Source organism: Salmo trutta, chromosome 4 (assembly GCF_901001165.1).
Source record: "Salmo trutta chromosome 4, fSalTru1.1, whole genome shotgun sequence".
Classification (NCBI taxonomy): domain Eukaryota; kingdom Metazoa; phylum Chordata; class Actinopteri; order Salmoniformes; family Salmonidae; genus Salmo; species Salmo trutta.
Genome location: NC_042960.1, coordinates 3,210,547 through 3,234,381, shown reverse-complemented (window position 1 = coordinate 3,234,381; position 23,835 = coordinate 3,210,547). Strand labels below are relative to the sequence as shown.

General features: G+C 41.6%; 2 protein-coding genes across 6 annotated transcripts; both read right to left on the bottom strand.

Annotated features, from left to right (window-relative positions):
• Window positions 1–311: 311 nt before the first annotated feature.
• LOC115191664 (B-cell CLL/lymphoma 6 member B protein) lies at window positions 312–23,494 on the bottom strand. Of its 2 annotated transcripts, XM_029749485.1 has the most exons (7): window positions 23,015–23,494; window positions 22,821–22,924; window positions 22,652–22,715; window positions 20,463–22,465; window positions 5,413–5,457; window positions 2,642–2,785; window positions 312–790 (listed from the first exon to the last, which is right to left on the bottom strand). In XM_029749485.1, exons 1-4 carry the CDS (start codon window positions 23,322–23,324, stop codon window positions 21,375–21,377), a joined length of 1,569 nt encoding a protein of 522 aa, XP_029605345.1. In that variant the 5' UTR covers window positions 23,325–23,494; the 3' UTR covers window positions 312–790; window positions 2,642–2,785; window positions 5,413–5,457; window positions 20,463–21,374. The 2 variants fall into 2 exon arrangements, with proteins under 2 accessions (XP_029605345.1, XP_029605346.1); XM_029749486.1 differs by lacking the exons at window positions 312–790; window positions 2,642–2,785; window positions 5,413–5,457 and adding an exon at window positions 17,044–17,185.
• On the bottom strand, window positions 6,338–15,477 carry LOC115191663 (zinc finger protein Xfin-like). Of its 4 annotated transcripts, XM_029749481.1 has the most exons (5): window positions 14,571–15,477; window positions 14,381–14,484; window positions 14,209–14,272; window positions 12,924–14,040; window positions 8,381–8,467 (listed from the first exon to the last, which is right to left on the bottom strand). In XM_029749481.1, exons 1-4 carry the CDS (start codon window positions 14,884–14,886, stop codon window positions 12,950–12,952), a joined length of 1,575 nt encoding a protein of 524 aa, XP_029605341.1. In that variant the 5' UTR covers window positions 14,887–15,477; the 3' UTR covers window positions 8,381–8,467; window positions 12,924–12,949. The 4 variants fall into 4 exon arrangements, with proteins under 4 accessions (XP_029605343.1, XP_029605342.1, XP_029605344.1 ...); XM_029749483.1 differs by lacking the exons at window positions 14,209–14,272; window positions 14,381–14,484; window positions 14,571–15,477 and adding exons at window positions 6,338–7,719; window positions 7,872–7,935 and having other exon boundaries at window positions 8,367–8,467; window positions 12,924–13,062; XM_029749482.1 differs by lacking the exons at window positions 12,924–14,040; window positions 14,209–14,272; window positions 14,381–14,484; window positions 14,571–15,477 and adding exons at window positions 6,338–7,719; window positions 7,872–7,935; window positions 8,561–9,435 and having other exon boundaries at window positions 8,367–8,467.
• Window positions 23,495–23,835: the final 341 nt, after the last annotated feature.

Here is a 23,835-nt window from a genome sequence, read left to right as displayed (position 1 = left end):
TTGGGAACTTTTATTTTGAAGACAACCCGTAAATTCCACTATTGTGGCTAATCCTTATTGTGGCTAGCTTCTCACAGGTTCTCTTTTTTGTTTATTTTTGTTCTGGAAACAAAAAAATGGCTTCTACTTTGTGGATCGTTTTTCAAAATAAAAGGTCAGATTTCAACATAAAGATTGGTTACACACACAACTTATGTTAGTTCCAACATTGCTACCTGCTGCTGTATCATATTGTAGCGACTGAAAGGAATCAAATGTTACAAACAAAAATCTGCCTTTTGACGTTCAATTAAGTGAATTAAAACAAACACTTTGTCCTCCAAATATGATTATTTTACTATTTGGTTCAAGTACAAAAATACAGAATCAGCATACAACCTGAATTTAAAGGAAATAAATACATTCCTTCAATTTAAAGTCAATTGAAGAGTAGGCTAAGGGTTAGTAGTCTCCAAACTAACTGAAGCACCACACAGAGAATGCACTCTAACTCTGAACAATGTAACAGTAGAAAGATTTAAATATCTGGATATAGAAGGGCTAAATAGCCAATGGGATTTCTTATTGTCCTGAGTAATAGGTAAACAACATTGCCTTTTGTTTTTACAATAAATTACAACATTGTAAATAAAAATAAACATTTGTAATAATAACATTGGTAATATGGGTGTAAGTAGCACAGCAAGAATGCAGTGAGCATATAATGGTTCATGTCGTCATTCACAGTAACCTGTAACCACAATGTACTGGCTTCTCCTTTCAGTAACTACTGGGGTTCAGGATCAGATCTCTGGAAAAGAAACACAGAAGAGAACAGACTGTCAGACACAAACCAGAATGGAATATGAATGCACAAGTAAAGAATCTTAGGTCTATGGGACACAGACACTGAGGTGTCTGCGTGCAGTTTTGACATACAATGATGTTTGTAAGAATTTAAGATTTTGGGGGAAACATACGGTTCATGAAATTCTCCTCAGAGTACTGCATGACATTGAATAAACGAAAGAAAAACAATTGCCTGAATCCCATAGGCTTTTTTTTAGACTGAAAGTATTCAGACCCCTTGACTTTTTCCACTTTGTTAGGTTACAGCCTTATTCAAATATTGATTATTTGGTTTTTCCCCCCCCCTCAATCTACACACAACACCCCATAATGACAAAACCAAAACAGGTTTTTAGAAACGTTTCTAATTTATAAAAAACAAACTGAAATAAGTATTCAGACCCTTTACTCAGTACTTTGTTGGAACACCTTTACCAGCGATTACAGCCTCGAGTCTTCTTGGGTATGACGCTAGAAGCTTGGCATACCTGTATTTGGGGAGTTTCTCCCATTCTTCTCTGCAGATCCTCTCAAGCTCTGTCAGGTTGGATGGGGAGCGTGGCTGCTCAGCTATTTTCAGGTCTCTTCAGAGATGTTCGATCGGGTTCAAGAACGGGCTCTGGCTGGGCCACTCAAAGACATTCAGAGATTTATCCTGAAGCCACTCCTGCGTTGTCTTGGCTGTGTGCTTACGGTCATTATCCTATTGGAAGGTGAACCTTCGCCCTCAGTCAGAGGTTCTGAACGCTCTGGAGCCGGTTTTCATCAAGGACCTCTGTGTACTTTGCTCTGTTCATCTTTGCCTCGATCCTGACTAGTCTCCCAGTGCCTGCCGCTGAAAAACATCCTCACAGCATGATGCTGCCACCAAAATGCTTCACTGTAAGGATGGTTCCAGGTTTCCTCCAAATGTGACACTAGGTATTCAGGCCAAAGAGTTCAATCTTGGTTTCATCAGACCAGAGAATCTTGTTTCTCATGGTCTGAGAGTCTTTCGGTGCCTTTTGGCAAACTCCAAGTGGGCTGTCATGTGCCTTTTACTGAGGAGTAGCTTCCGTCTGGCCACTCTACCATAAAGGCCTGATTGGTGGAGTGCTGCAGAGATGGTTGTCCTTCTGGAAGGTTCTCCCATCTCCACAGAGGAACTGTAGAGCTCTGTTAGAGTGACCATTGGGTTCTTGGTCACCTCCCTGACCAAGGCCCTTCTCCCCCGATTGCTCATTTTGGCCTGGCGGTCAGCTCTACGAAGAGTCTTGGTGGTTCCAAACTTTTTCCATTTAAGAATGATGGAGGCCACTGTGTTCTTGGTGACCTTCAATGCTGCAGAAACATTTTGGTAACCTTCCCCAGATCTGTGCCTCGACACAATCCTGTCTCTGAGATCTACGGACAATTCCTTCGACTTCATGGCTTGGTTTTTGCTCTAACATGCACTGTCAACTGTGGGACCTTTATATAGACAGGTGTGTGCCTTTCCAAATCATGTCCAATCAATTGAATTTACCACAGGCGGACTCCAATCAAGTAGTAGAAACATCTCAAGGATGATCAATGGCAACAAGAAGCACCTGAGCTCAATTTCAAGTCTCATAGCAAAGGGACTGAATACTTGTTTTTTATTTTGATTATATTAGCAAACATTTGTAAAAACCTGTTATTTGCTTTGTTATTATGGGGTATTGTGTGTAGATTGCGGAGGACATTTTTATATTTAATCAATTTTAGAACAAGGCTGTAACCTAACAAAATGTAGAAAAAGTCTATAGGGGTCTGAATACCTTCCAAGGCACTGTATGTCATCGTGGTTACGAACCTTCCCTGTGGAGTACGTCCTAATTTTTTTATTTGTCAAGATGGCGTGTAAGGTTCTGCAGACCAGAGATAGGTTCCAGTAGCCTGTCTTCCCATCCACACGCAACACATTCCGGAAGATCCACACCAGTGACTCCAGAAGAAGCTGCAAGCAAGTGAATCAATTCAATGCTTTCAGTGTTTTAGTCGCCTATATCGATTAAGTGTTTGTCGTTGGTCCCTAAAGCAGTTGTGTTTTATATATAAATATATAAAAAGAGGATAGGCAGTCACTAGGTAGGCTACATGTCAAACATTTATGGGCAATTCCTCACAAAATTATTATTTGGGGGATTTTCACTCAATTTAATCCATAGAAGGGTTCTTTGGAGGAAGTATTGTTGACATATATTTGACATGCATCTTAAATAATAAAATTTAAAAAAAATGAATTGTTGGAATATGTGATCTTTTGCTTACCCAGGACTCCTGCAAGACTCCATATTATGTAATTTGTCGGTGCATACCAAAGATCGAGTGGGATCTCTGCTGCTTTTATGATTACATTTTTAAGGATTTCCAAGAGAGTGAATGTGAAATTGGATTCAAAATGGTCACCCTCTGCTAGTGATTTGCAGGATGTGCAATGATAGAAGTAAAAGGAGGGCTGTGATTGGTTACATTGCCAATTTATCCGTATAAAATGGGACATAAAGTAAAACTACCACAACTTTGATTTGCCTGTAAAGTATGTTTGGCAATATTTGTAAAAATAAGAAGCCCAATAAAAAAATAGTATACTTTCAATTAGGGATGTGACAAATGGACAATTTTGCTTAATGTTTAAACGCCCATTTATATATAGTTTTTCCGTTTAAACGAGAAGAACAAAATGATAAAATAACACGTTAATTTACAATGCAGAATAATGGTCCTATTAACTATGTATGACAGGCAGCTACAGATAGCTACAACTGATAACTTTTCAGACAACAACAAAAAAAAGTGGCGCATCAGGTCTGTATCTTTTCAGCCAGTATAATTCTGCTCCGGTGTAAAACGTACTGTATTTTTTCCCCAGACAACAATAAACATCGCTGATTGATCAGTTTTTTGTTTTTTTTTTTAAATGGTATGGTAGCTAGATGCGTTTTATTTCTACAAAATGTCTCGGTAAATCACGGTATTTAACAAACGTTAGTCATTTTTTTAGGAGAGTGGACTGCGCGCAGGCAGCAATTATTTGATTGATAGTTCTGGTTGCATAGTGATGAATTTTAATCCTGCTTCAGAAGCGACATAGTGGCATTCCTTTACAGACAAATAAAATACCGTTCATATCACCAGATAAAGTTTCGTGACGGTATTTTAAAAACCGTAGTGTAATACGTACCCTAACAGACAGAGAAACAAACATGCAGTAGACGACGAGATTTGAAGGGGCCACATTCCATTATGTCTGAAAAGCGTAATCGATACAGGCTACCGGAAGCCTACTATAATTTCATATGAGACCAAAAAAAATTGTGTAGACTACCTTGTGCCCGCAAGGCTGACCATAGAAATCGGTGCCATGAATTGGCTAGGATATTCTACACGCAACAGACCAAAGACTGAACACACATTAGCAGCATTAGCGAAGAGACAGTAGGCAGGCCAGCGTGAACGAGAGAAGCAGAAGGCAGAAAGAAGCGTGCTCTGTTTTGGTAATCCGCATCTTGCAAATGTCATGTTTTACAAATTCGCCTAACGTTCGCCTCTTCCCCTCTGGTTTTATTTGAATTACACAACCCCCCAGGCCTTTAGGCTATAAACACGGGAAATAATACACTATATATACACAAAGGTATGTGGACAGCTTCAAATTATTGGATTTGGCTATTTCAGCCACACCCGTTGTATACAATTGCCAACACCCCATGCAAACTCCATAGCAACAGTTGCATTAGAATGCCCTTACTGAAGAGCTCAGTGACTTTCAATGTGGCACCTTTCCAACAAGTCAGTTCATCACATATCTGCCCTGCTCAACAGCATTTTTGCGAAGTGATTAACAACGGCTGCGAAGTGGTAGGCCTCACAAGCTCACAGAACAGGACCGCCGAGTGCTGAAGCGCGTAAAAAGAATGTAAGAAATGTGTTATTGCAATCAAAATACTACTCATATTACAGAGCAAGCAGTAAAGTTGAATATGACAGCAAATGTTGCTTTGTAGCATCTACTGAAATATTTACTATTAAAAGGAAGCCTGGGTAAGGCCAAAATGTCACAATTTTTTGTATTTATTTTATTTAACTGGGCAAGTCAGTTAAGAACAAATTCTTATTCACAATGACTGCCAACAAAAGGCAAAAGACTTTGTGCAGGGGCGTGGGCTTGGATAAAAAAAATGTTTTATATAACACATAAATATAGGAAAAAAACACATCACGACAAGAGACAACACAACATAAGAGACCTAAGACAACAACATAGCAACAAATATTCCAACTTCAATTAATTACTTGTCAATTATGCTTTAAGATAAATGTCAAATATATCCCAACAATCCTTCCTCCAAAGGACCATTCTATGGATTGCATTTCATGAAAATAAAATAAGTTCTAGTTTCGTGAGGAATCATCCTTATATAAGTATATGTATTAAATGAATGGTCATCTAAACATTATTTTCAGTAGAATCATGTATGGAGAATCCAAAACAAAGTGAGTGGTTTCAAATGCTGATATTAGGAAAGAAGGAAAGTAATTTTCTGATTCTATGTGAGATAAATCTAGAGGTACTGTACTTACCTCCAGGAGATGAAGTTTCCACAGACCATGGTAGCTGTGGGAATTCTGGGAATAAATGAGAGGTGAGTGAGTAGCTTGGGTCTACAAAGCTGGTGCACATCCTAACCTGTCTTGCCTACTCAAAACAGTCAGAATGGAAATGAATAAACCAGAGAGAATTCTGATTGAATGGGTTCTAATTCTATTCTAATTCGGGGACTCAAAAACTCATTGCAACTGTAAATAGAAAAGGGTTTTCCTAGGCAGAATATGATGGGAAGGGTAGAAGGGTATCAATATGGCTTTATTAAACCCTGTATCACAACCATTGACAGCTTACCATTCCAGTCAGCACTCTCTCTCTCTCTGCAACTGCTGGGTCGCCAGGTCCGTTTCCAGACCCAGGAGTGTGCGGGCATCTGGGAACCCTGCGCCTACCTCCTCCCCGGCTCTGTTCGTCCAAGTAAAAACAGAAACGAGCAACGAGCTTTCGACCACCAACAGACCTCGCTCTCCTAGGCACCTGTCCAGTGCTTCCTGAACTCTTAACTGCTCTTTGATATAAATACTATTGGTAACAAATTCATAAGGATGTAGCCTAGCAGCAGGTAGCCTAGCAGCAGGTAGCCTAGCAGCAGGTAGCCTAGCAGCAGGTAGCCTAGCAGCAGGTAGCCTAGCAGCAGGTAGCCTAGCAGCAGGTAGCCTAGCAGCAGGTAGCCTAGCAGCAGGTAGCCTAGCAGCAGGTAGCCTAGCAGCAGGTAGCCTAGCAGCAGGTAGCCTAGCAGCAGGTAGCCTAGCGGTTAAGAGCGTTGAGCCAGTAACCGAAAAGTCACAGGTTTGAATTGCGAAGCCAACCAAGCTGTAAAATCTGTTAATGTGCCTTGAGCAAAGTACTTAACTCTTGTAAGTCGCTATGGATAAGAGCTTCTGCTAACTGACTAAAATGTGATGTTTAAAATCTTCACCTTTAATAATATACATTATCAGTCCACTCTGGACCAAGCATCAAGGTCAGCTGAACTGAAAACAACCACTACACACAGAGGGTAGCGTTCAATGTGGTATCTATCCAAACTGTTAAAAACACATGGACCCAGTGTTCATATGAAAACCACAGTAGTGTGGCGCCATTCCCCTTACAACAAGGGTGGAAGAAGAATTAGACAAGAGGGAATAGAAACTATGGGGGAAGACCAGTTTTTCCCTGGTCTGGTCACGTGGTGTAGAAAAACTCCACTTAGGGCAGCCCAACGTCCTGTGGCCTGCCACCAGTGTGGACGAGGAGGTGCTTCTTCATGTTGCCGGACTGGGTGAAGGACTTCCCGCAGTAGACACATTGAAACGGTTTCTCTCCGGTGTGCACCCTCTCATGCATCTTCAGCTGGTGGCTGTGGGAGAAGCGCTTGGTGCAGTGGCTGCAGCCGTACGGTTTCTCCCCCGTATGGACCCGCATGTGCCTCCGCAGGTGCGCCGGCTGGGGGAAGGGCTTTCCACAGAGGCTGCACCGGAGCTGACTCTTGGTGGAGTGAGACGTTTGCTGTTGCGGCTGCTTTTCTATGCCTTTTGATGAAGAAGTGGAGCCTCTGTTGAAATTTGGGAAGTGGGCTGGTGTCCCTCTTTGGGGAACCTGGTGGAGGGTAACCCTTGGGGATGAAAAGCTGTTTAGGGAGGACAGTCTGTTGAAATCTGGCATCTTGGACATTGATCCTACAGTTGTCCCTTGCTCTGTGTTTTCAGTGTCAGTGGGACACTTTGTCTGCCCAGACTCCATTCCCCCTCTTCCTCTGTTGTCCACAAGCTGCCTGCTGTCTGAACAGACCTCTCCAGATGTCGCCTCTTGGCCAGTTATGCTCCATTCTGAACTCATATCTGCCTCCACTTTAATAGGAACCGTGTCCACCATCACCACATCAGGCAGCCAGTCCAGAGAGCCCAAAGCAGACATGCAGACCCCAGAGTTACCAGACACCCCTCTCCTCTCTGGATGTTCAGACAGCCTCTTGGAGTCTGGCCCTGCATTGTGAGGAGCATTCACAGTTCGGTTGTCAGTCTCCTGGTTCTCTGTCCATTGAGACAGGCTGTATGCTATGGGTTGATGGTCAGTTTCCCAGGTCACACACTCCGCAACCTGATGGGTCTGTCTCGCTCTGCTGTATTGTGATGCTGGATGCTGAAACGTCTGGTTTTCAGGTTCTATATTGAGTGAAGTGTCTGGAGCTCTGTGTCTGTTGCCCTGCTGGTCCAGAAGGTCTGTGGTTTCAGTAGATGAAGAACCTGGTTCTGGCACAATGATCTTCTCACTGCTCTCACTGACCGGTTGGACAATCTCTGAAATGGGACACAGCATCAGCTTCCTGTAGTGGAGACCGATTCTTCTTTGCCTTATTTATTAGTTATGGCTTATGACTAAGAAGTTTATCAAACACTGCAATAAAGGCTTTACTCAACAAAGTGTAAATTGGATAGATTTAATAAAATACCTTCTGTTCTGCTGGTGTGAAAGTTCTCCATTTTGATAAGAGGTGTCTCTTGCATATCTGCCGTCTGTGTTTTGTATTCATCAGAAACATTTTATTAGAAAAATATTCCCAACACCATTTTAAATATGAGAAAACAATGATTAGGGACATTCCGCCACCCAACACATTTTCGGATGGGACGTTAAACGGGTGTCCTGACTCTCTGTGGTCATTAAAGATCTCATGGCACTTATTGTAAGAGTGGTGGTGTTAACCCCGGTGTCCTGGCTAAATTCCCAATCTGGCCCTCATACCATCATGGCCACCTAATCATCCCCAGTTTACAATTGGCTCATTCATTCCCCCTCCTCTCCCTTGTAACTATTCCCCAGGTCCTTGCTGTAAATGAAAACGTATTCAATTTACCTGGTAAAATGTGGGCAAAATAAAAATCCCACCACCACTTGAAATATGCAAACATAAATTATACATTTTACCGTGTCTATGTCAACTGACCTGCATGCACCCATCCTCTATCCCTGTGAGTCCTGCGTCTCTCCAGTTGGTGACATCCTGCATAAAGTTGCCTCCGTCACTGTCGGAAAGGCGATTTCCCACTGCACCAGAAAAGAGAACCCTTCATAACCGTTATATATTATACATTACCAATTATTTTTAAAGTGTTTACATTAGGTTAAAAAAAAAACTACAATATCCAACTCTGCCTGTTGACTTTCCAACGAAGCTCCCTCTTCCCCGACCAATATGACCGCTGTCCACGCGCCTGTGAACTGTGCGTCGCAGGGCTCCGAATTTCTCTGCGCTCCGTCGAGAATTCTGGTATTTTGTCAAAAGCAGCTTCCTCCGCAGGTTATCAATTTCTTTCTGGCTATGTGAAATTTCCAAACGTAAGGCAGCATGGCCATCATCTACAAGTTTGCAGATTTCGGCAAAGGCTGCATTCGCCAAAACCTCAATGATGGAGGCCAGCTGAGCATGAAAGACGACAGTATCGTACATGTCCTTTATGTTAAAGTAATTTGCATTAGAGTATTCAGTTAACGTCTTGAGACTACACGGTTCACACCATATACCGTATACCTCACACACATCTCGTTTGTTTTTCTTACGCTACTTCCTGGATCTTTGTTTAGAATAAGGGTTGGCTTTTCAAAATAAAATGTTGGTTACACACACGATATATGTTGGTTCGAACTTCCAACATTGCCACCTTCTGCTGTATCCTATTGTAGCCGCTACTGAAAGGAATCAAATGTTGTTTTATCAGCCTTCATTGACTTTCAATTAAGTGAATCAAAAAAAATACTGACCTCCAAAAATAATGATTAAGTACAAAAATACAGAATGTGCATACAGCCTGAATTTAAAAGGAATAAATGTATTCCTTCAGTTAAAAATAAGTAAATCAAAGAGAAGGCTAAGGGTTAGTAGTCTCAAAACGAACTGAAGCACCACACTGAGAAAGCACTCTAACTCTGAACAATGTAACAGTAGAAGGATTTAAATATCTGAATATAGAATGAATAAATAACCAATGGGATTTCAGACAGTCCTGAGTAATGGGTAAACAACTACACTGAACAAAAATATAAATGCTACACGTAAAGCGTTGGTCCCATGTTTCATGAGCTGAAATAAAAAGATCCCAGAATTTTATTTGTAATTTTTTTTAAGGTATGTTACCCACAGATGTATATCTGTATTCCCAGCTGTGAAACCCATAGATTAGGTCCTAAAGCATTTATTCCAGTTGACTGTGAATAAATGCAGTTATATGAACTGTAACTCAGTAAAATATTATAAATTGTTGCGTTCATATATTTTTTCAGTGTAAATAACATTTAGGAGATTTGATTTTCGAATAAATTACACTAAATACAAAACCACTGCTAACTTGATGGTAACTTTACATGAAGTAATATTGTGGGGCTTGCTTTAGCTTTTAAAGTATTTTTGTGGTAGTGGAAGAAGTTATAGTTTCACTTTACTATTTAAAGCAAATAGTACAATTAAAATGTAGTAAAACAATTGGTCTGATTACGTTGATAGACTACTATATAAACCTTGTTTCTTTGGATTGTGGGGCAGTTAGATCACAAAAATGTCAACTACAGTAGTTGAGTGTGAAAACTGGAAGAAGAAAGACAAAGCTATCTTCTGTCAGACGATGGTAATAAAAGGCTGGATCATGTGGACAACACTCATAGGAAAGCAAAGCAACTCAACCATTCATGCTCGGATTTCAGATAAATAAATGCATGATTTACTTTCGTAAAACATTCAGTGTAAATCAAGTTGATTTTTGTTGAATGATGATATAATGATCAAACAGTAGATTGTAGTAGGAAACTCACAAGTCTGCTGTTCAAAGTCAGAAACTCAAATATTATTTTGGACTTGTCTTGTTGGCAATATGCAGTGCATCTTTACATTTACATTTACATTTAAGTCATTTAGCAGACGCTCTTATCCAGAGCGACTTACATTAGTCAGATGCCCTGTCGTTTTCCCTGCTGCATATCCATTCATTAATTCAAGCTTTGCTAACATGCTTGTTTCTGGTTGTGGTCTGTCATAAAACGAGAGAAAATAAATCATGGTTCTGCAACTTTTTTGCTTTCTGAATATGAAGACTTGCTGTTGTGGTGGAAGGGAGGAACTCATAAGGAATTAGAAACATGTAGGCTATTATTTGGGGAAGGAAATATGATGATACATCTAGTGATGACAGCTCTTTAAAAGTATTTTAGTGGTAGTTGAACTATGTATAATAGGTTTGTATGTAGACCTACTGATAGCTAGCTGTAGTTGTATCTAATAAATAAACTATTTAGGCTAACAGTGATCACCATTTCAGCTTGAATAGCAGTGACGTAGAGGACGATGTCATACACTAAGTTTCTGTTGGGAAAGTGGTCAGAAGTTTGAATGAAAAGAAAAGCAGAAAGGCATGACATTTTAGGCCGAGCCCTACCCATGCCGGTGACGTTCAGGCCCTACCAGCGCCCGTTGCTTAACACAGTAACTTCCTGTTAGTATCAATAGCTGATCTCGTGAGTATCTATAGCATTGGCTCCGTTTAGTCGGCTCAATGAGACATGAGAGAGCTGACGTTGGTTAGCTACTTTTGGTCACTAAACTCCGACAAAGAGCTGTAACTTTTGATTGATATGCTAATTTATATATTTGTAGTTGATATAAGTTCAATAATTGGAATTTAGGATAGCCTGAACATGTGAAAGCTGGTTTGGTGTCTCCAGCTTGAACGGTGCAGTTATTTTATGCAAATCTGTAGTTGATAAAGATCTTAACGAGTGAAGGTAGGATAACCTGAATGCTTTAAAGTTGGTCATGTAGCAAGACCATTTTGAAAAGCTACCTCTGTATTCCTATGGTTCTCATTCAAACCTATGTTCATTTCTACCAATTTGTGTGTATATATAGTATCAAATCTTTTGACAAGCAATCTAAGTAGGATTTGTCTGAACATATCAATGTTGGTTTGGAGTTGATCATTTAAAAAATGGTGAAAGAGGAGATACTGTAAATGTAGATTATTAAAAGAATGTTACCATTCTAGTATATGCCACTTTTTTTGCCATTGAAATGCATTGGTATCCACAGCAACGGCTTCGTTTGGGCTTCTCAACGACGAGACATGAGAGCTGTTAGCTGACCTTAGCTGCTTTTCGTCACTCTAAACTCAGACAAACAGCTGTAACTTTTGATTGGTAGTAGATAATTATGTTCTGATTCCAGATTTATATACCAGAGAAGTAGACCTCAATGTCATACCGTCTAAGTTTTTATCTAAAGTGCTGGAAAAGTGGTCAAAATTGCAGATGTGTCAAAAGTTTAATTGTTCACCGTGAATGGACGTTGGAAGTCTGGGAGTTGATGATGCCACTATAGGACCTTTACAATGTTGAATAAAAACTATGAAAGTAAATAAGGGACAAAAAGCTCAGTAGTTTAAAAAGTACAAAAGCTATAAAAAGTTGTATGCAAGCACATTGGTCCTGACCGCTCTGCATGTTTAAAGTTTGAATGGCGTTTCTAGCTTAAACGGTGTAAGAGGAGTAGCGTTCCAAATAACAATAATATAAAGTATGACGAAGATTTAAAGTGGGGTCTCGTGCTTCGCAAACCGCACTAATAATTACATTGGTAATAGGGGTGTATGCAGTGCAGCAATCATACAGCAAGAATACAATGGTTTATGTCGTCATTCACAGTAACCACAATGTACTGGATTCTACTTTCAGATACTACTGGGGCTCAGGATTTTCCTAGCTACCAAGACTCTTTGCTCTGGCCAAACCCTACGCCACTCCCTCGGACGTCAGTTTCTTGAGCGCAATGAGTCCAGATCGGAGTACCTCACCGACCCTTCATTGAACGGAACACATTCAGGGCCTTCTGATTGGTCCAGAAACCGATTGGGTTGGGCCAGAGTCAGAAAACGCATGATTAAAGCTATGGTTTGAAAATTCGTCATTGGCATGGACACTCTTAATTGGTTAGAGACGATCCAATCACGGATTACTTTATTTTGTACAACACCCATAGTGCCCCTCATCACCACAAATGACTTCAATGATGGCAGTCTCAGACTATAAAGTATGTAGTGAACGACAGAGCAGCTGAATCATTTAGTGTGAGTCGTCAGGCTAGCTCAGGATCGAGTCTTCTTCATAACTTATACATTATCTATCCACTCTGGACCAAGCATCATGCCAGTAAACTGAAAACACAACCACTACACACCGGAACCATTCAATGTGGAAACCAATCAAACTGTTAAAAACGCATTGACTCAGTTTTCATATGAAAACCCACGAGTGTGGAGCCATTCCCCTTACAACTAGGACCACGAGTTTTCCCCCGGTCTGGTCACGTTCTGCGGAAAAACTACTGGCCCTGCATTTCATTACGCTGGGTACAGTAGTGTTAAATTGCCCCTAGACACTGATGTTGGGTCAGTTTTGCATTTCTTAATACTAATGGTAAAGGTTAAGATTGTGGGAGAGGAAGCTGATTCTAGATCTGTACCTAGGGGAAACTTCACCCTGGAACACTCAGGGCAGCACAATGTCATGTGGCCTGCCGCCAGTGTGGACGAGGAGGTGCTTCTTCATGTTGCCGGACTGGGTGAAGGACTTCCCGCAGTAGACACATTGAAACGGTTTCTCTCCGGTGTGCACCCTCTCATGCATCTTCAGCTGGTGGCTGTGGGAGAAGCGCTTGGTGCAGTGGCTGCAGCCGTACGGTTTCTCCCCTGTATGGACCCGCATGTGACTCCGCAGGTGCGCCGGCTGGTGGAAGGGCTTTCCGCAGAGGCCGCACCGGAGCTGACTCTTGGGCGTGCAAGGCGTTAGCTGTTGCGGCTGCTTTTCTATGCCTTTCGGTGAAGAAGTGGAGCCTCTGTTGAAATTCGGGAAGTGGGCTGGCTTCCCTCTTTGGGGAACCTGGTGGAGGGTAACCCTTGGGGATGAAAATCTGTTTTGGGTGGACAGTCTGTTGAAATCTGGCAACTTGGACCTTGATCCTACAGTTCTCCCTTGTTCTGCATGTTGAGTGTCAGTGGGACACTTTGTCTGTCCAGACTCCATTCCCCCTCTTCCTCTGTTGTCCACAAGCTGCCTGCTGTCTGAACAGACCTCTCCAGATGTTGCCTCTTGACCAGTTATGCTCCATTCTGAACTCATATCTGCCTCCACTTTAATAGGAACCGTGTCCACCATCACCACATCAGGCAGCCAGTCCAGAGAGCCCAAAGCAGACATGCAGACCCCAGAGTTACCAGGCACCCCTCTCCTCTCTGGATGTCCTGAAAGCCTCTTGGAGTCTGGCCCGGCATTGTGAGGAGCATTCACAGTTCGGTTGTCAGTCTCTTGGTTCTCTGTCCATTGGGACAGGCTGTATTCTATGGGTTGATGGTCAGTTTCCCAGGTCACACACTCAGCAACCTGATGGTCCTGTCTTGCTCTGTTGTATTGTGACGCTGGACGCTGGAACTTCTGGTTTTCAGGTTCTATATCGATTGAGGTGTCTGGAGCTCTGTCTCGGCTGCCCTGCTGGTCCAGGTCTGTGGTTTCAGTAGATGACGAAGAACCTGGTTCTGCCACAATGATCTTCTCACTGCTCTCACTGACCATTTGGACAATCTCTGAAATGGGGAACAACATCAGCGACCTTTAGTGGAGACTGATTCTTCTTTTCCTTATTAGTTATGGGTTATGACTAAGAAGTTAATAAAATACTGCAATAAACATTGAAGGATTAGTCAAGCAACAAAGTGTAAATTGCATAGATTCTATAATTTTAACAAAAATACCTTCTGTTCTGCTGGTGCCATGGTTCTCCATTTTGATAAGAGGTGCCTCTTGCATATCTGCAATCTGTGTTTTGTATTCATCAGGAACATTTTATTAGAAAAATATTCCCAACACCATTTGAAAAATGAGAAAATAAATAAAATACATTTTACCATGTCTATGACAACTGACCTGCATGCCCCAATCCTGGTCTGTTGCTGTGCGTCCTGAGTCTCTCCAGTTGGCTACATTCTGCGTAAAGTTGCTCCCTTCACTGTCGGCAAAACAATTCTGCACTGCACCAGAAAAGAACAACGCTCAAACGTTATATATTTCACACGACCCATTAAATGTAACGTTTTGAAATAAAGTTAAAACCTACAATATTCAAGTCTGTCTGTTGGCTTTTTTACGAAGCTCTCTCTTGCCCTTGCCCGGGTGAAATTATCGGTGTCCACGCGTCGGTGAACTGTGCGTCGCAGGACTCCCAATTTCTCTGCGCTCCGTCGAGAATTCTGGAATTTTGTCAAAAGCAGCTTCCTCCGCAGGTTATCGATTTCTTTCTGACTATGTGAAATTTCCAAACGTAAGGCAGCATGGCCGTCATCTACAAGTTTGCAGATTTCGGCAACGGCTGCATTCGCCAAAACCTCAATGATGGAGGCTAGCTGAGCATGAAAGGCTACAGTATCGGACATATCCTTGGTTCTATGTTAAACGCTTATGTTATAGTAATTTGCATTGCATTGTTCAGTCAACGTCTTTAGACTTCACGGTTTCCAACATAAACCGTACTCTTCTTCACACAACTCTTCTTGTTCCGGAAACAAGATGTCACCTACTTCCTGGATCGTTTTTCAAAATAAAGGTTGGTTACACACGACTTACGTCAGTTCCAACATTTCTACCTGTTGCTGTATCATATTGTAGCTGCTACTGAAAGGAATATTAAAACATTTTTAAATCAGCCTTCTTTGACTTTCATTGAAGTAGTGAATTAAATCAAACACACACTTTGTCCTCCAAAAATGATTACTTTACTATTTAGTTCAAGTACACAAAAACAGAATAGGCATACAACCTAAAACGAATAAGTTCCACAAGTTAAAACGTAGTAAATCAAAGAGTAGGCTACGGGTTAATTGAAGCACGCAATGAGAATGCACTCCAATTCTAAACAATGTAACAGTAGCAAAATATATTTTTTAAATGTAATATACAATACAGTACCAGTCAATAGTTTGGACCCATCTACTCATTCCAGGGTTTTTCTTTATTTTTACGATTTTCTAAATTGTAGAATAATAGTGAAGACATCAAAACTATGAAATAACACATATGGAATCATGTAGTAACCAAAAAAAAGTATTTAACAAATAAAAATATATTTTAGATTTTACATTCTTAAAAGTAGGTCTACATAAGGGTGCTATTTTTAAAAAATTCACAAAAGCTCTGAGGAAGGCCGTGAGGCTGACACGTAAGCTTATTAAAGATCAGTGATACTATCAAGAGCAGTGTGCGGTTTCCTTTTTCATTCATCTTGTTCAACTGTTACCATGCACCTGCAAAAAGTTTGCTCAGATGTGCGAGTGCCTTTTGAATTTTACATTCTTTAAAGTAGCCACCCTTTGCCTTGACAGCTTTGCACTCTTCAGCATTCTCTTAACCAGCTTCTTGAGGAATGCTTTTCCAACCGTCCTGAAGGAGTTCCCACATATGCGGAGCACTTGTTGGCTGCTTTTCCTTCACTCTGAGGTCCAACTCATCCCAAACCATCTCAAATTGGGTTGTGGAGGCCAGGTCATCTGATGCAGCACTCCATCGCTATCGTCAAATAGCCCTTACATAGCCTGGAGGTGTGTTGGGTCATTGTCCTGTTGAAAAACAAATGATAGTCCCACTAAGCGCAAACCAGATGGGATGGCGTATCGCTGCAGAATGCTGTGGTAGCCATGCTGGTTAAGTGTGCCTTGAATTCTAAATAAATCACTGACAGTGTCACCAGCAAAGCACCCCCACACCATCACACTTCCTTCTCCATGCTTCACAGTGGGAACCACATGCGGCGATCATCCGTTCACCTACTTTGCGTCTCACAAAAAATCTCACATTTGGACTCATCAGAGCAAAGCACAGACTTCCCCCCAGTCTAATGTCCAATGCTCGTGTTTCTTGGCCCAAGCAAGTCTCTTCTTCTCATTGGTGTCTTTTAGTAGTGGTTTCTTTGCAGCAATTCGACCATGAAGGCCTGATTCAGTCTCCTCTGAACAGTTGATGTTGAGATGGGTCTTGTTCCTTTTTTTACTCTGTGCAGCATTTATTTGGGCTGCAATCTGAGGTTCAGTTAACTCTAATGAACTTATCCTCTGTAGCAGAGGTAACTCTGAGTCTTCCATTCCTGTGGTGGTCGTCATGAGAGCCAGTTTCATCATAGCGCTTGATGGATGGTTTTTGCGACTGCACTTGAAGAAACTTTCGAAGTATTTTTTTTAACCTTTATTTAACTAGGCAAGTCAGTTAAAAACAAATTCTTATTTACAATGACAGCCTACCCTGGCCAAACCCTTACCCAGACTACGCTGGGCCAATTGTGAGCCGCCCTATGGGACTCCCAATCACGGCCGGTTGTGAGACAGCCTGGAATCGAACCAGTCTGTAGTGACACCTCAAGCACTGAGACACAGTGCCTAAGACCGCTGCGTCACTCTGGAGCCCACTCGGGAATGAGTAGGTGTGTCCAAACTTTTGACTGGTACTGTATATAAATAGCCAAAGGGATTTTTGATAGTCTTGAGTAATAGGTAAACACCTAAATAACATGTAGCTTTTTGTTTTTACAATAAACGAGAACATTATAAATAAACGTTTTATTAGTAATAGAGGTGTAAGAAGCGCAGCAAGCATATAATGGTTTATATTGTCCTTCACAGTAACCTGTAACCAAAATGTACTGGCTTCTCCTTTCAGTAACTACTGGGGTTCAGGATCAGATCTCTGGAAACGAAACACAGAACAGAACAGATTGTCAGACAAACCAGAACGGAATACATGGAATACGAATTAACAAGTAAAGAATCTTAAGTCTATGGGACACAGACACTTTGAGGTGTTTGCACACAGTGTTGACATATAATGATGTTTGTAAGACCGTAACAACCAATCACAGAATGAGATTCAAGACGTTCCTTTATCTGGAATGATTTTTGGGGGAAACATGGTTCATGAAACTGTCCTCAGAGCACTCCATGATATTGAATGAATGAATTTTTAAAAATGTGCCTGTATCCCATAGGCTTTTTCAGATTTAAGGAATTATCGATACTAACCTTGCCTGTGGAGTACTTCCTGAAAATGTAATTTCTCAGCATTGTATTGAAGGTTTTGCAGACCAGAGACAGGTTCCAGTTGCCTAAATTCCCCTCTACACACAACATATCCCAGAAGATCCATACCAATGACTCGAGAGGAAGCTGCAAGCAACTGTGCTTTTAGTGTTTTAGTTGCCTATATCGATTACGTGTTTGTCGTTGAACAGAAGACAGGAAAGGCACTAAGTAGGTCAAACTATACTACTAAGTCAAACTATAGAAGACATTTATGGGTGATTCCTCATGAAACTTGAAAAAGTTTTATTTTCACTCAATTTAATCCATAGAAGGGTCCATTATAGGAAGGATTGTTGATTGAGATTATATATATATATATATAAATAAACTCAGCAAAAAATGAAACGTCCCTTTTTCAGGACCCTGTCTTTCAAAGATAATTCATAAAAATCCAAATAACTTCACAGACCTTCATTGTAAAGTGTTTAACACTGTTTCCCATGCTTGTTCAATGAACCATAAACAATTAATGAACATGCACCTGTGGAACGGTCGTTAAGACACAACCAGCTTACAGACGGTAGGCAATTAAGGTCACAGTTATGAAAACTTAGGACACTAAAAAGGCCTTTCTACTGACTCTGAAAAACACCAAAAGAAAGATATCCAGGGTCCCTGCTCAACTGCGTGAACGTACCTTAGGCATGCTGCAAGGAGGCATGAGGACTGCAGATTTGGCCAAGGCAATAAATTGCAATGTCCGTACTGTGAGATGCCTAAGACAGCTCTACAGGGAGAGGATGGACAGCTGATCGTCCACGCATTGGCAGACCACGTGTAACACCTGCACAGGATCGGTACATCCGAACATCACACCTGCGGAACAGGTACAGGATGGCAACAACAACTGCCCGAGTTACACCAGGAATGCACAATCCCTCCATCAGTGGTCAGACTGTCCGCAATAGGCTGGACTGAGGGCTTGTAGGCCTGTTGTAAGGCAGGTCCTCACCAGACATCACCGGCAACAACGTTGCCTATGGGTACAAACCCATCGTCGCTGGACCAGACAGGACTGGCAAAAAGTGCTCTTCACTAACGAGTCGCGGTTTTGTCTGACCAGGGGTGATGGTCGGTTTCGCGTTTATCGTCGAAGGAATGAGCGTTACATCGAGGCCTGTACTCTGGAGCAGGATCAATTTGGAGGTTCGATTTGGAGGTCGATTTGGAGGGTCCGTCATGGTCTGGGGCGGTGTGTCACAGCATCATCGGACTGAGCTTGTTGTCATTGCAGGCAATCTCAACGCTGTGCATTACAGGGAAGACATCCTCTTCCCTCATGTGGTACCCTTACTGCAGGCTCATCCTGACATGACCCTCCAGCATGACAATGCCACCAGCCATACTGCCCGTTCTGTGCGTGATTTCCTGCAAGACAGGAATGTCAGTGTTCTGCCATGGCCAGCGAAGAGCCCGGATCTCAATCCTATTGAGCACGTCTGGGACCTGTTGGATCAGAGGGTGATGGCTAGGGCCATTCCCCCCAGAAATGTCCAGGAACTTGCAGGTGCCTTGGTGGAAGAGCGGGGTAACATCTCACAGCAAGAACTAGCAAATCTGGTGCAGTCCATGAGGAGATGTACTGCAGTGCTTAATGCAGCTGGTGGCCACACCAGATACTGACGGCTACTTTTGATTTTGACCCCCCTTTGTTCAGGGACACATTATTCAATTTCTGTTAGTCACATGTCTGTGGAACTTGTTCAGTTTATGTCTCAGTTGTTGAATGTTGTTATGTTCATACAAATATTTACACATGTTAAGATTGCTGAAAATGCAGTTGACAGTGAGAGGACGTTTCTTTTTTTTGCTGAGTGAGTGTGTGTGTGTGTTAATATATATATATATATATATATATATATATATATATATATTTAACAGTGTCTTAAAGCATAATTGAGAAATAACTAACTATAGTTCGAATTTGACATTACCCAGGACGCCTGTAAGACTCCATATTGTTTTATCTGTATGTGCTACATGCCAATATATGGTGTCATTTGAAGCTAAACTGCTTGCTTGTCATATGTATTTTGATTTCAATGACATTTCTTACATACATTTCTGAATATAGAAAAACATCAACATGAAGTGAAAATATCCCACTTTTGATTTGGCAAATTTGTCAATATATTGTTGAACATAATACACTATGGGCATATCAAAGATACAGAGTGGAATCTCTGCTACCTTTAGAGTAATAAACACATTTTTAAGCATAACCAACAGAGTGAATGTGAAAATGGATTCAAAATATTCACCTCTGCTGTTGATTTGCAGGATGTGCAATGACACTTAAAAGGAGGGCTGTGATTGGTTACATTGTTTACTATGCCAAAGTATCTCTAAAAGAAGCCATAACTTTAAAGCTAGCAGAACTTTGAATTGCCTGAAAAGTATATTATGTTTTTAAAAAAAAATTTAAAGCCTAATTTTAAAAAAGTTATAATTTCAATAATCATATTTGTAAATATTCATAAATTAATGCAAGAAATGTGTTATTGCAATCAAAATACTAATCAAAATACAGAGCAAGTGGTAAAGTTGTATATGACACTAAATGTTGCTTTGTAGCACCTACAACTGAAACATGGAGTCTTAAAAAGGAGTTCTGGGTAAGGCCAAAATATCACAAATATTCAAACTTCAATTAATTACGCTTTAGGATATAAATGTCAAATATATCCATAAAATCCTTCCTCCAAAGGACCATTCTATGGATTCTAATTATGGGACTCAAAATCTCATAGCAACTGTTAATAGAAAAGTGTTTTCCTAGGCAGAATATGATGGGAAGGGTAGAGGGGTATCAAGATGGCTTTATCGAACTCTACAAATCCAACCATATTGAAACCTGTATAAAAAGACAAACATTGACAGCTTACCATTCCAGTCAGCACTCTCTCTCTTTGCAACTGCTGGGTCGCCAGGTCCGTTTCCAGGGCATGGAGTGAGCTGGCGTCTGGGAACCCTGCGCCTTCCTCCTCCTCATCCCTGCGTCCAAGTACGAACAGAGACGAGCAACAAACTCTCAACCACCAACAGGCCTTGCTCGCCCAGGCACCTGTCCAGTGCTTCCGGAATTCTGTTCACATTGATATGAAATTTATCTACATAGTATCAGTCTCATAGGGTATCCGTCTTATTGACAGGTCAATGGAAATTTAGTCTTAATTATTGTACTTTGGTTCCCCACTGCACAAATACAAATTCATAAGGATGTAGTCTAGCGGTTAAGAGTGTTGAGCCAATAACTTAAAGGTCGCAGGTTGGAATCACCTAGCCGACAAGCTGAAAAATCTGTCGACGTGCCCTTGAGCACAGCACTTAACCCTAATTGCTCTTGTAAGTCGCTATGGATAAAAGCGTCTGCTAACTGACTAAAATACGTTTAAAATCTTCACCTGTAATAACTTATAGATTATCAATCCACGCTGGACCAATCATCAAGCCAGTTGAACTGAAAACACGACCACTACACACAGAGGGAAGCGTTCAATGAGGAAACCATTCAAAGTGAAAAAACACATGGACCCAGTATTCATACATAAACCACAGTAGTGTTGAGACATTCCATTTACAACTAGGGCCAGGAGATTTTCCCTGGCCTGGTCACGTGGTGAGGAAAAACTCCTGGCCCTGCCTATCATTACACTGGGAGGAGTAGTGTGAAGTTGCCCTTAGATGCTGAGTCAGTTTAAAGAAGAAAAAAAATTCACTAAATGGTCAAAGTTAGAATTGGGGGAGAGGAAGCTGATCCTAGATCTGTATCTAGTCTGAGCTTTAGCCTGGAACACTCAGGGCAGTACAACGTCCTGTGGCCTGCCGCCAGTGTGGACGAGGAGGTGCTTCTTCATGTGGCAGGACTGGGTGAAGCACTTCCCGCAGTAGACACATTGAAACGGTTTCTCTCCGGTGTGCACCCTCTCATGCCTCTTCAGCTGATGGCTGTGGGAGAAGCGCTTGGTGCAGTGGCTGCAGCCATAAGGTTTCTCCCCCGTATGGACCCGCATGTGCCTGCTTAGGTACGCCTGGGGGAAGGGCTTTCCGCAGAGGCTGCACCGGAGATATCTCTTGCTGGAGTGAGATGTTAACTGTTGCGGCTGCTTTTCTATGCCTTTTGATGAAGAAGTGGAGCCTCTGTTGAAATTCGGGAAGGGGGCTTGCTTCCCTCTTTGGGGAACCTGGTGGAGGGTAACCCTTGGGGATGAAAAGCTGTTTCGGGTGGACAGTCCATTGAAATCTGGAAACTTGGACCTTGGTCCTACAGTTCTCCCTTGCTCTGCATGTTGAGTGTCAGAGGGACACTTTGTCTGTCCAGACTCCATTCTCCCTCTTCCTCTGTTGTCCACAAGCTGCCTGCTGTCTGAACAGACCTCTCCAGATGTCGCCTCTTGGTCAGTTATGCTCCATTCTGAACTCATATCTGCCTCCACTTTAATGGGAACTGAGTCCACCAGCACCACATCAGGCAGCCAGTCCAGAGAGCCCGATGCAGACATGCAGACCCCAGAGTTACCAGACACCCCTCTCTTCTCTGGATGTTCAGACAGCCTCTTGGAGTCTGGCCCTGCATTGTGAGGAGCATTCACCGTTTGGTTGTCAGTCTCCTGGTTCTCTGTCCATTGGGACAGGCTGTATGCTATGGGTTGATGGTCAGTTTCCCAGGTCACACACTCTGCAACCTGATGGGTCTGTCTTGCTCTGCTGTATTGTGATTCTGGATGCTGAAACGTCTGGTTTTCAGGTTCTATATTGAGTGAAGTGTCTGGAGCTCTGTGTCTGTTGCCCTGCTGGTCCAGAAGGTCTGTGGTTTCAGTAGATGATGAAGAACCTGGTTCTGCCATAATGATCTTCTCACTGCTCTCACTGACCATTTGGACAATCTCTGAAATGGGTCAACATAAAGCACAGCATCAGCTTCCTGTAGTGGAGACTGATTCTTCTTTGCCTTATTTATTAGTTATGGGTAATTACTAAGAAGTTTATCAAATACTGCAATAAACATGGACAGCTTTACTTAACATAACATGTAAATTGCATAGATTGGATTAGTTGCAACAACAAAAATTACCTTCTGTTGTACTGTTGTCAAGGTTCTCCATTTTGACATGAGTTTCCTCTTGCATATCTGCCATCTGTGTTTTGTATTCATCCGAAACATTTTATTAATAACATATCCACAACAGCACTTGAAATACGATTAAACAATAATACATTTGACCGTGTCTATGACAACTGACCTGCATGCCCCCATTATGGTCTGTCGTTGTGCGTCCTGCGTCTTTCCAGGTAGTGACATCCTGCATAAAGTTGCCCCCTTCAATGTCGTCAAAACGATTCCTCACTGCACCAAACAAGAGAAACCCTCATAAACGTTATAGATTCTACATTAGCAATCATTTTTGAACGTGTTTATATAATGTGAAAAACCTACAATAGCCAAGTCTGCCTGTCGATTTCCCTACAAAGCTCCCTCTTCCCCGGGCAACATGATTAGTGTCCACGTGCTTGTGAACTGTGCGTCGCAGGGCTCCGAATCTTTCTGTGCCCCGTCGAGAAGTCTGACATTTTGTCAAAAGCAGCTTCCTCCGCAAGTTCTCGATTTCTTTCTGGCTATGGGAAATTTCCAAACGTAAGGCAGCATGGCCGTCATCTACAAGTTTGCAGATTTCGGCAACGGCTGCATTCGCCAACACCTCGACGATGGAGGCTAGCTGAGCATGAAATGCGACGGTATCGGACATGTCCTTAGCACTATGTTTATGTTAAACACTTATGTTATAGTAATTTGCATTGCAGTGTAAAGTCAACGTCTTCAGACTATACAGTTCACTCCATAGAGCATTGAACACAATTTTTGTTGTTGTTTTTGTTCCGCTACTTCCTGGATCTTTCTTCAAAATAAAAAAGTTTGCTTTTCAAAATAAAGGTTGGTTACACACACGATTTACCATAGTTCAAACTTCCAACATTGCCACCTGCTGCTGTATCATATTGTTGCTGCTATTAAAATAAATCAAATTGTTAAAAAATATAATTTGCCTTTTCAATTAAGTGAATACAAATATAACAAGCACACGTTGTCTTTCAACAATTTTACTAATAAGTTAAAGTACAAAAATACAGAATCAGCATACAACCTGAATTTAAAAGTAATAAATTTATTCCTTCAATTAAAAATAAGTAAATCAAGAGAGAAGGCTAAGGGTTAGTAGTCTCAAAACTAACTGAAGCACCACACTGAGAATGCACTCT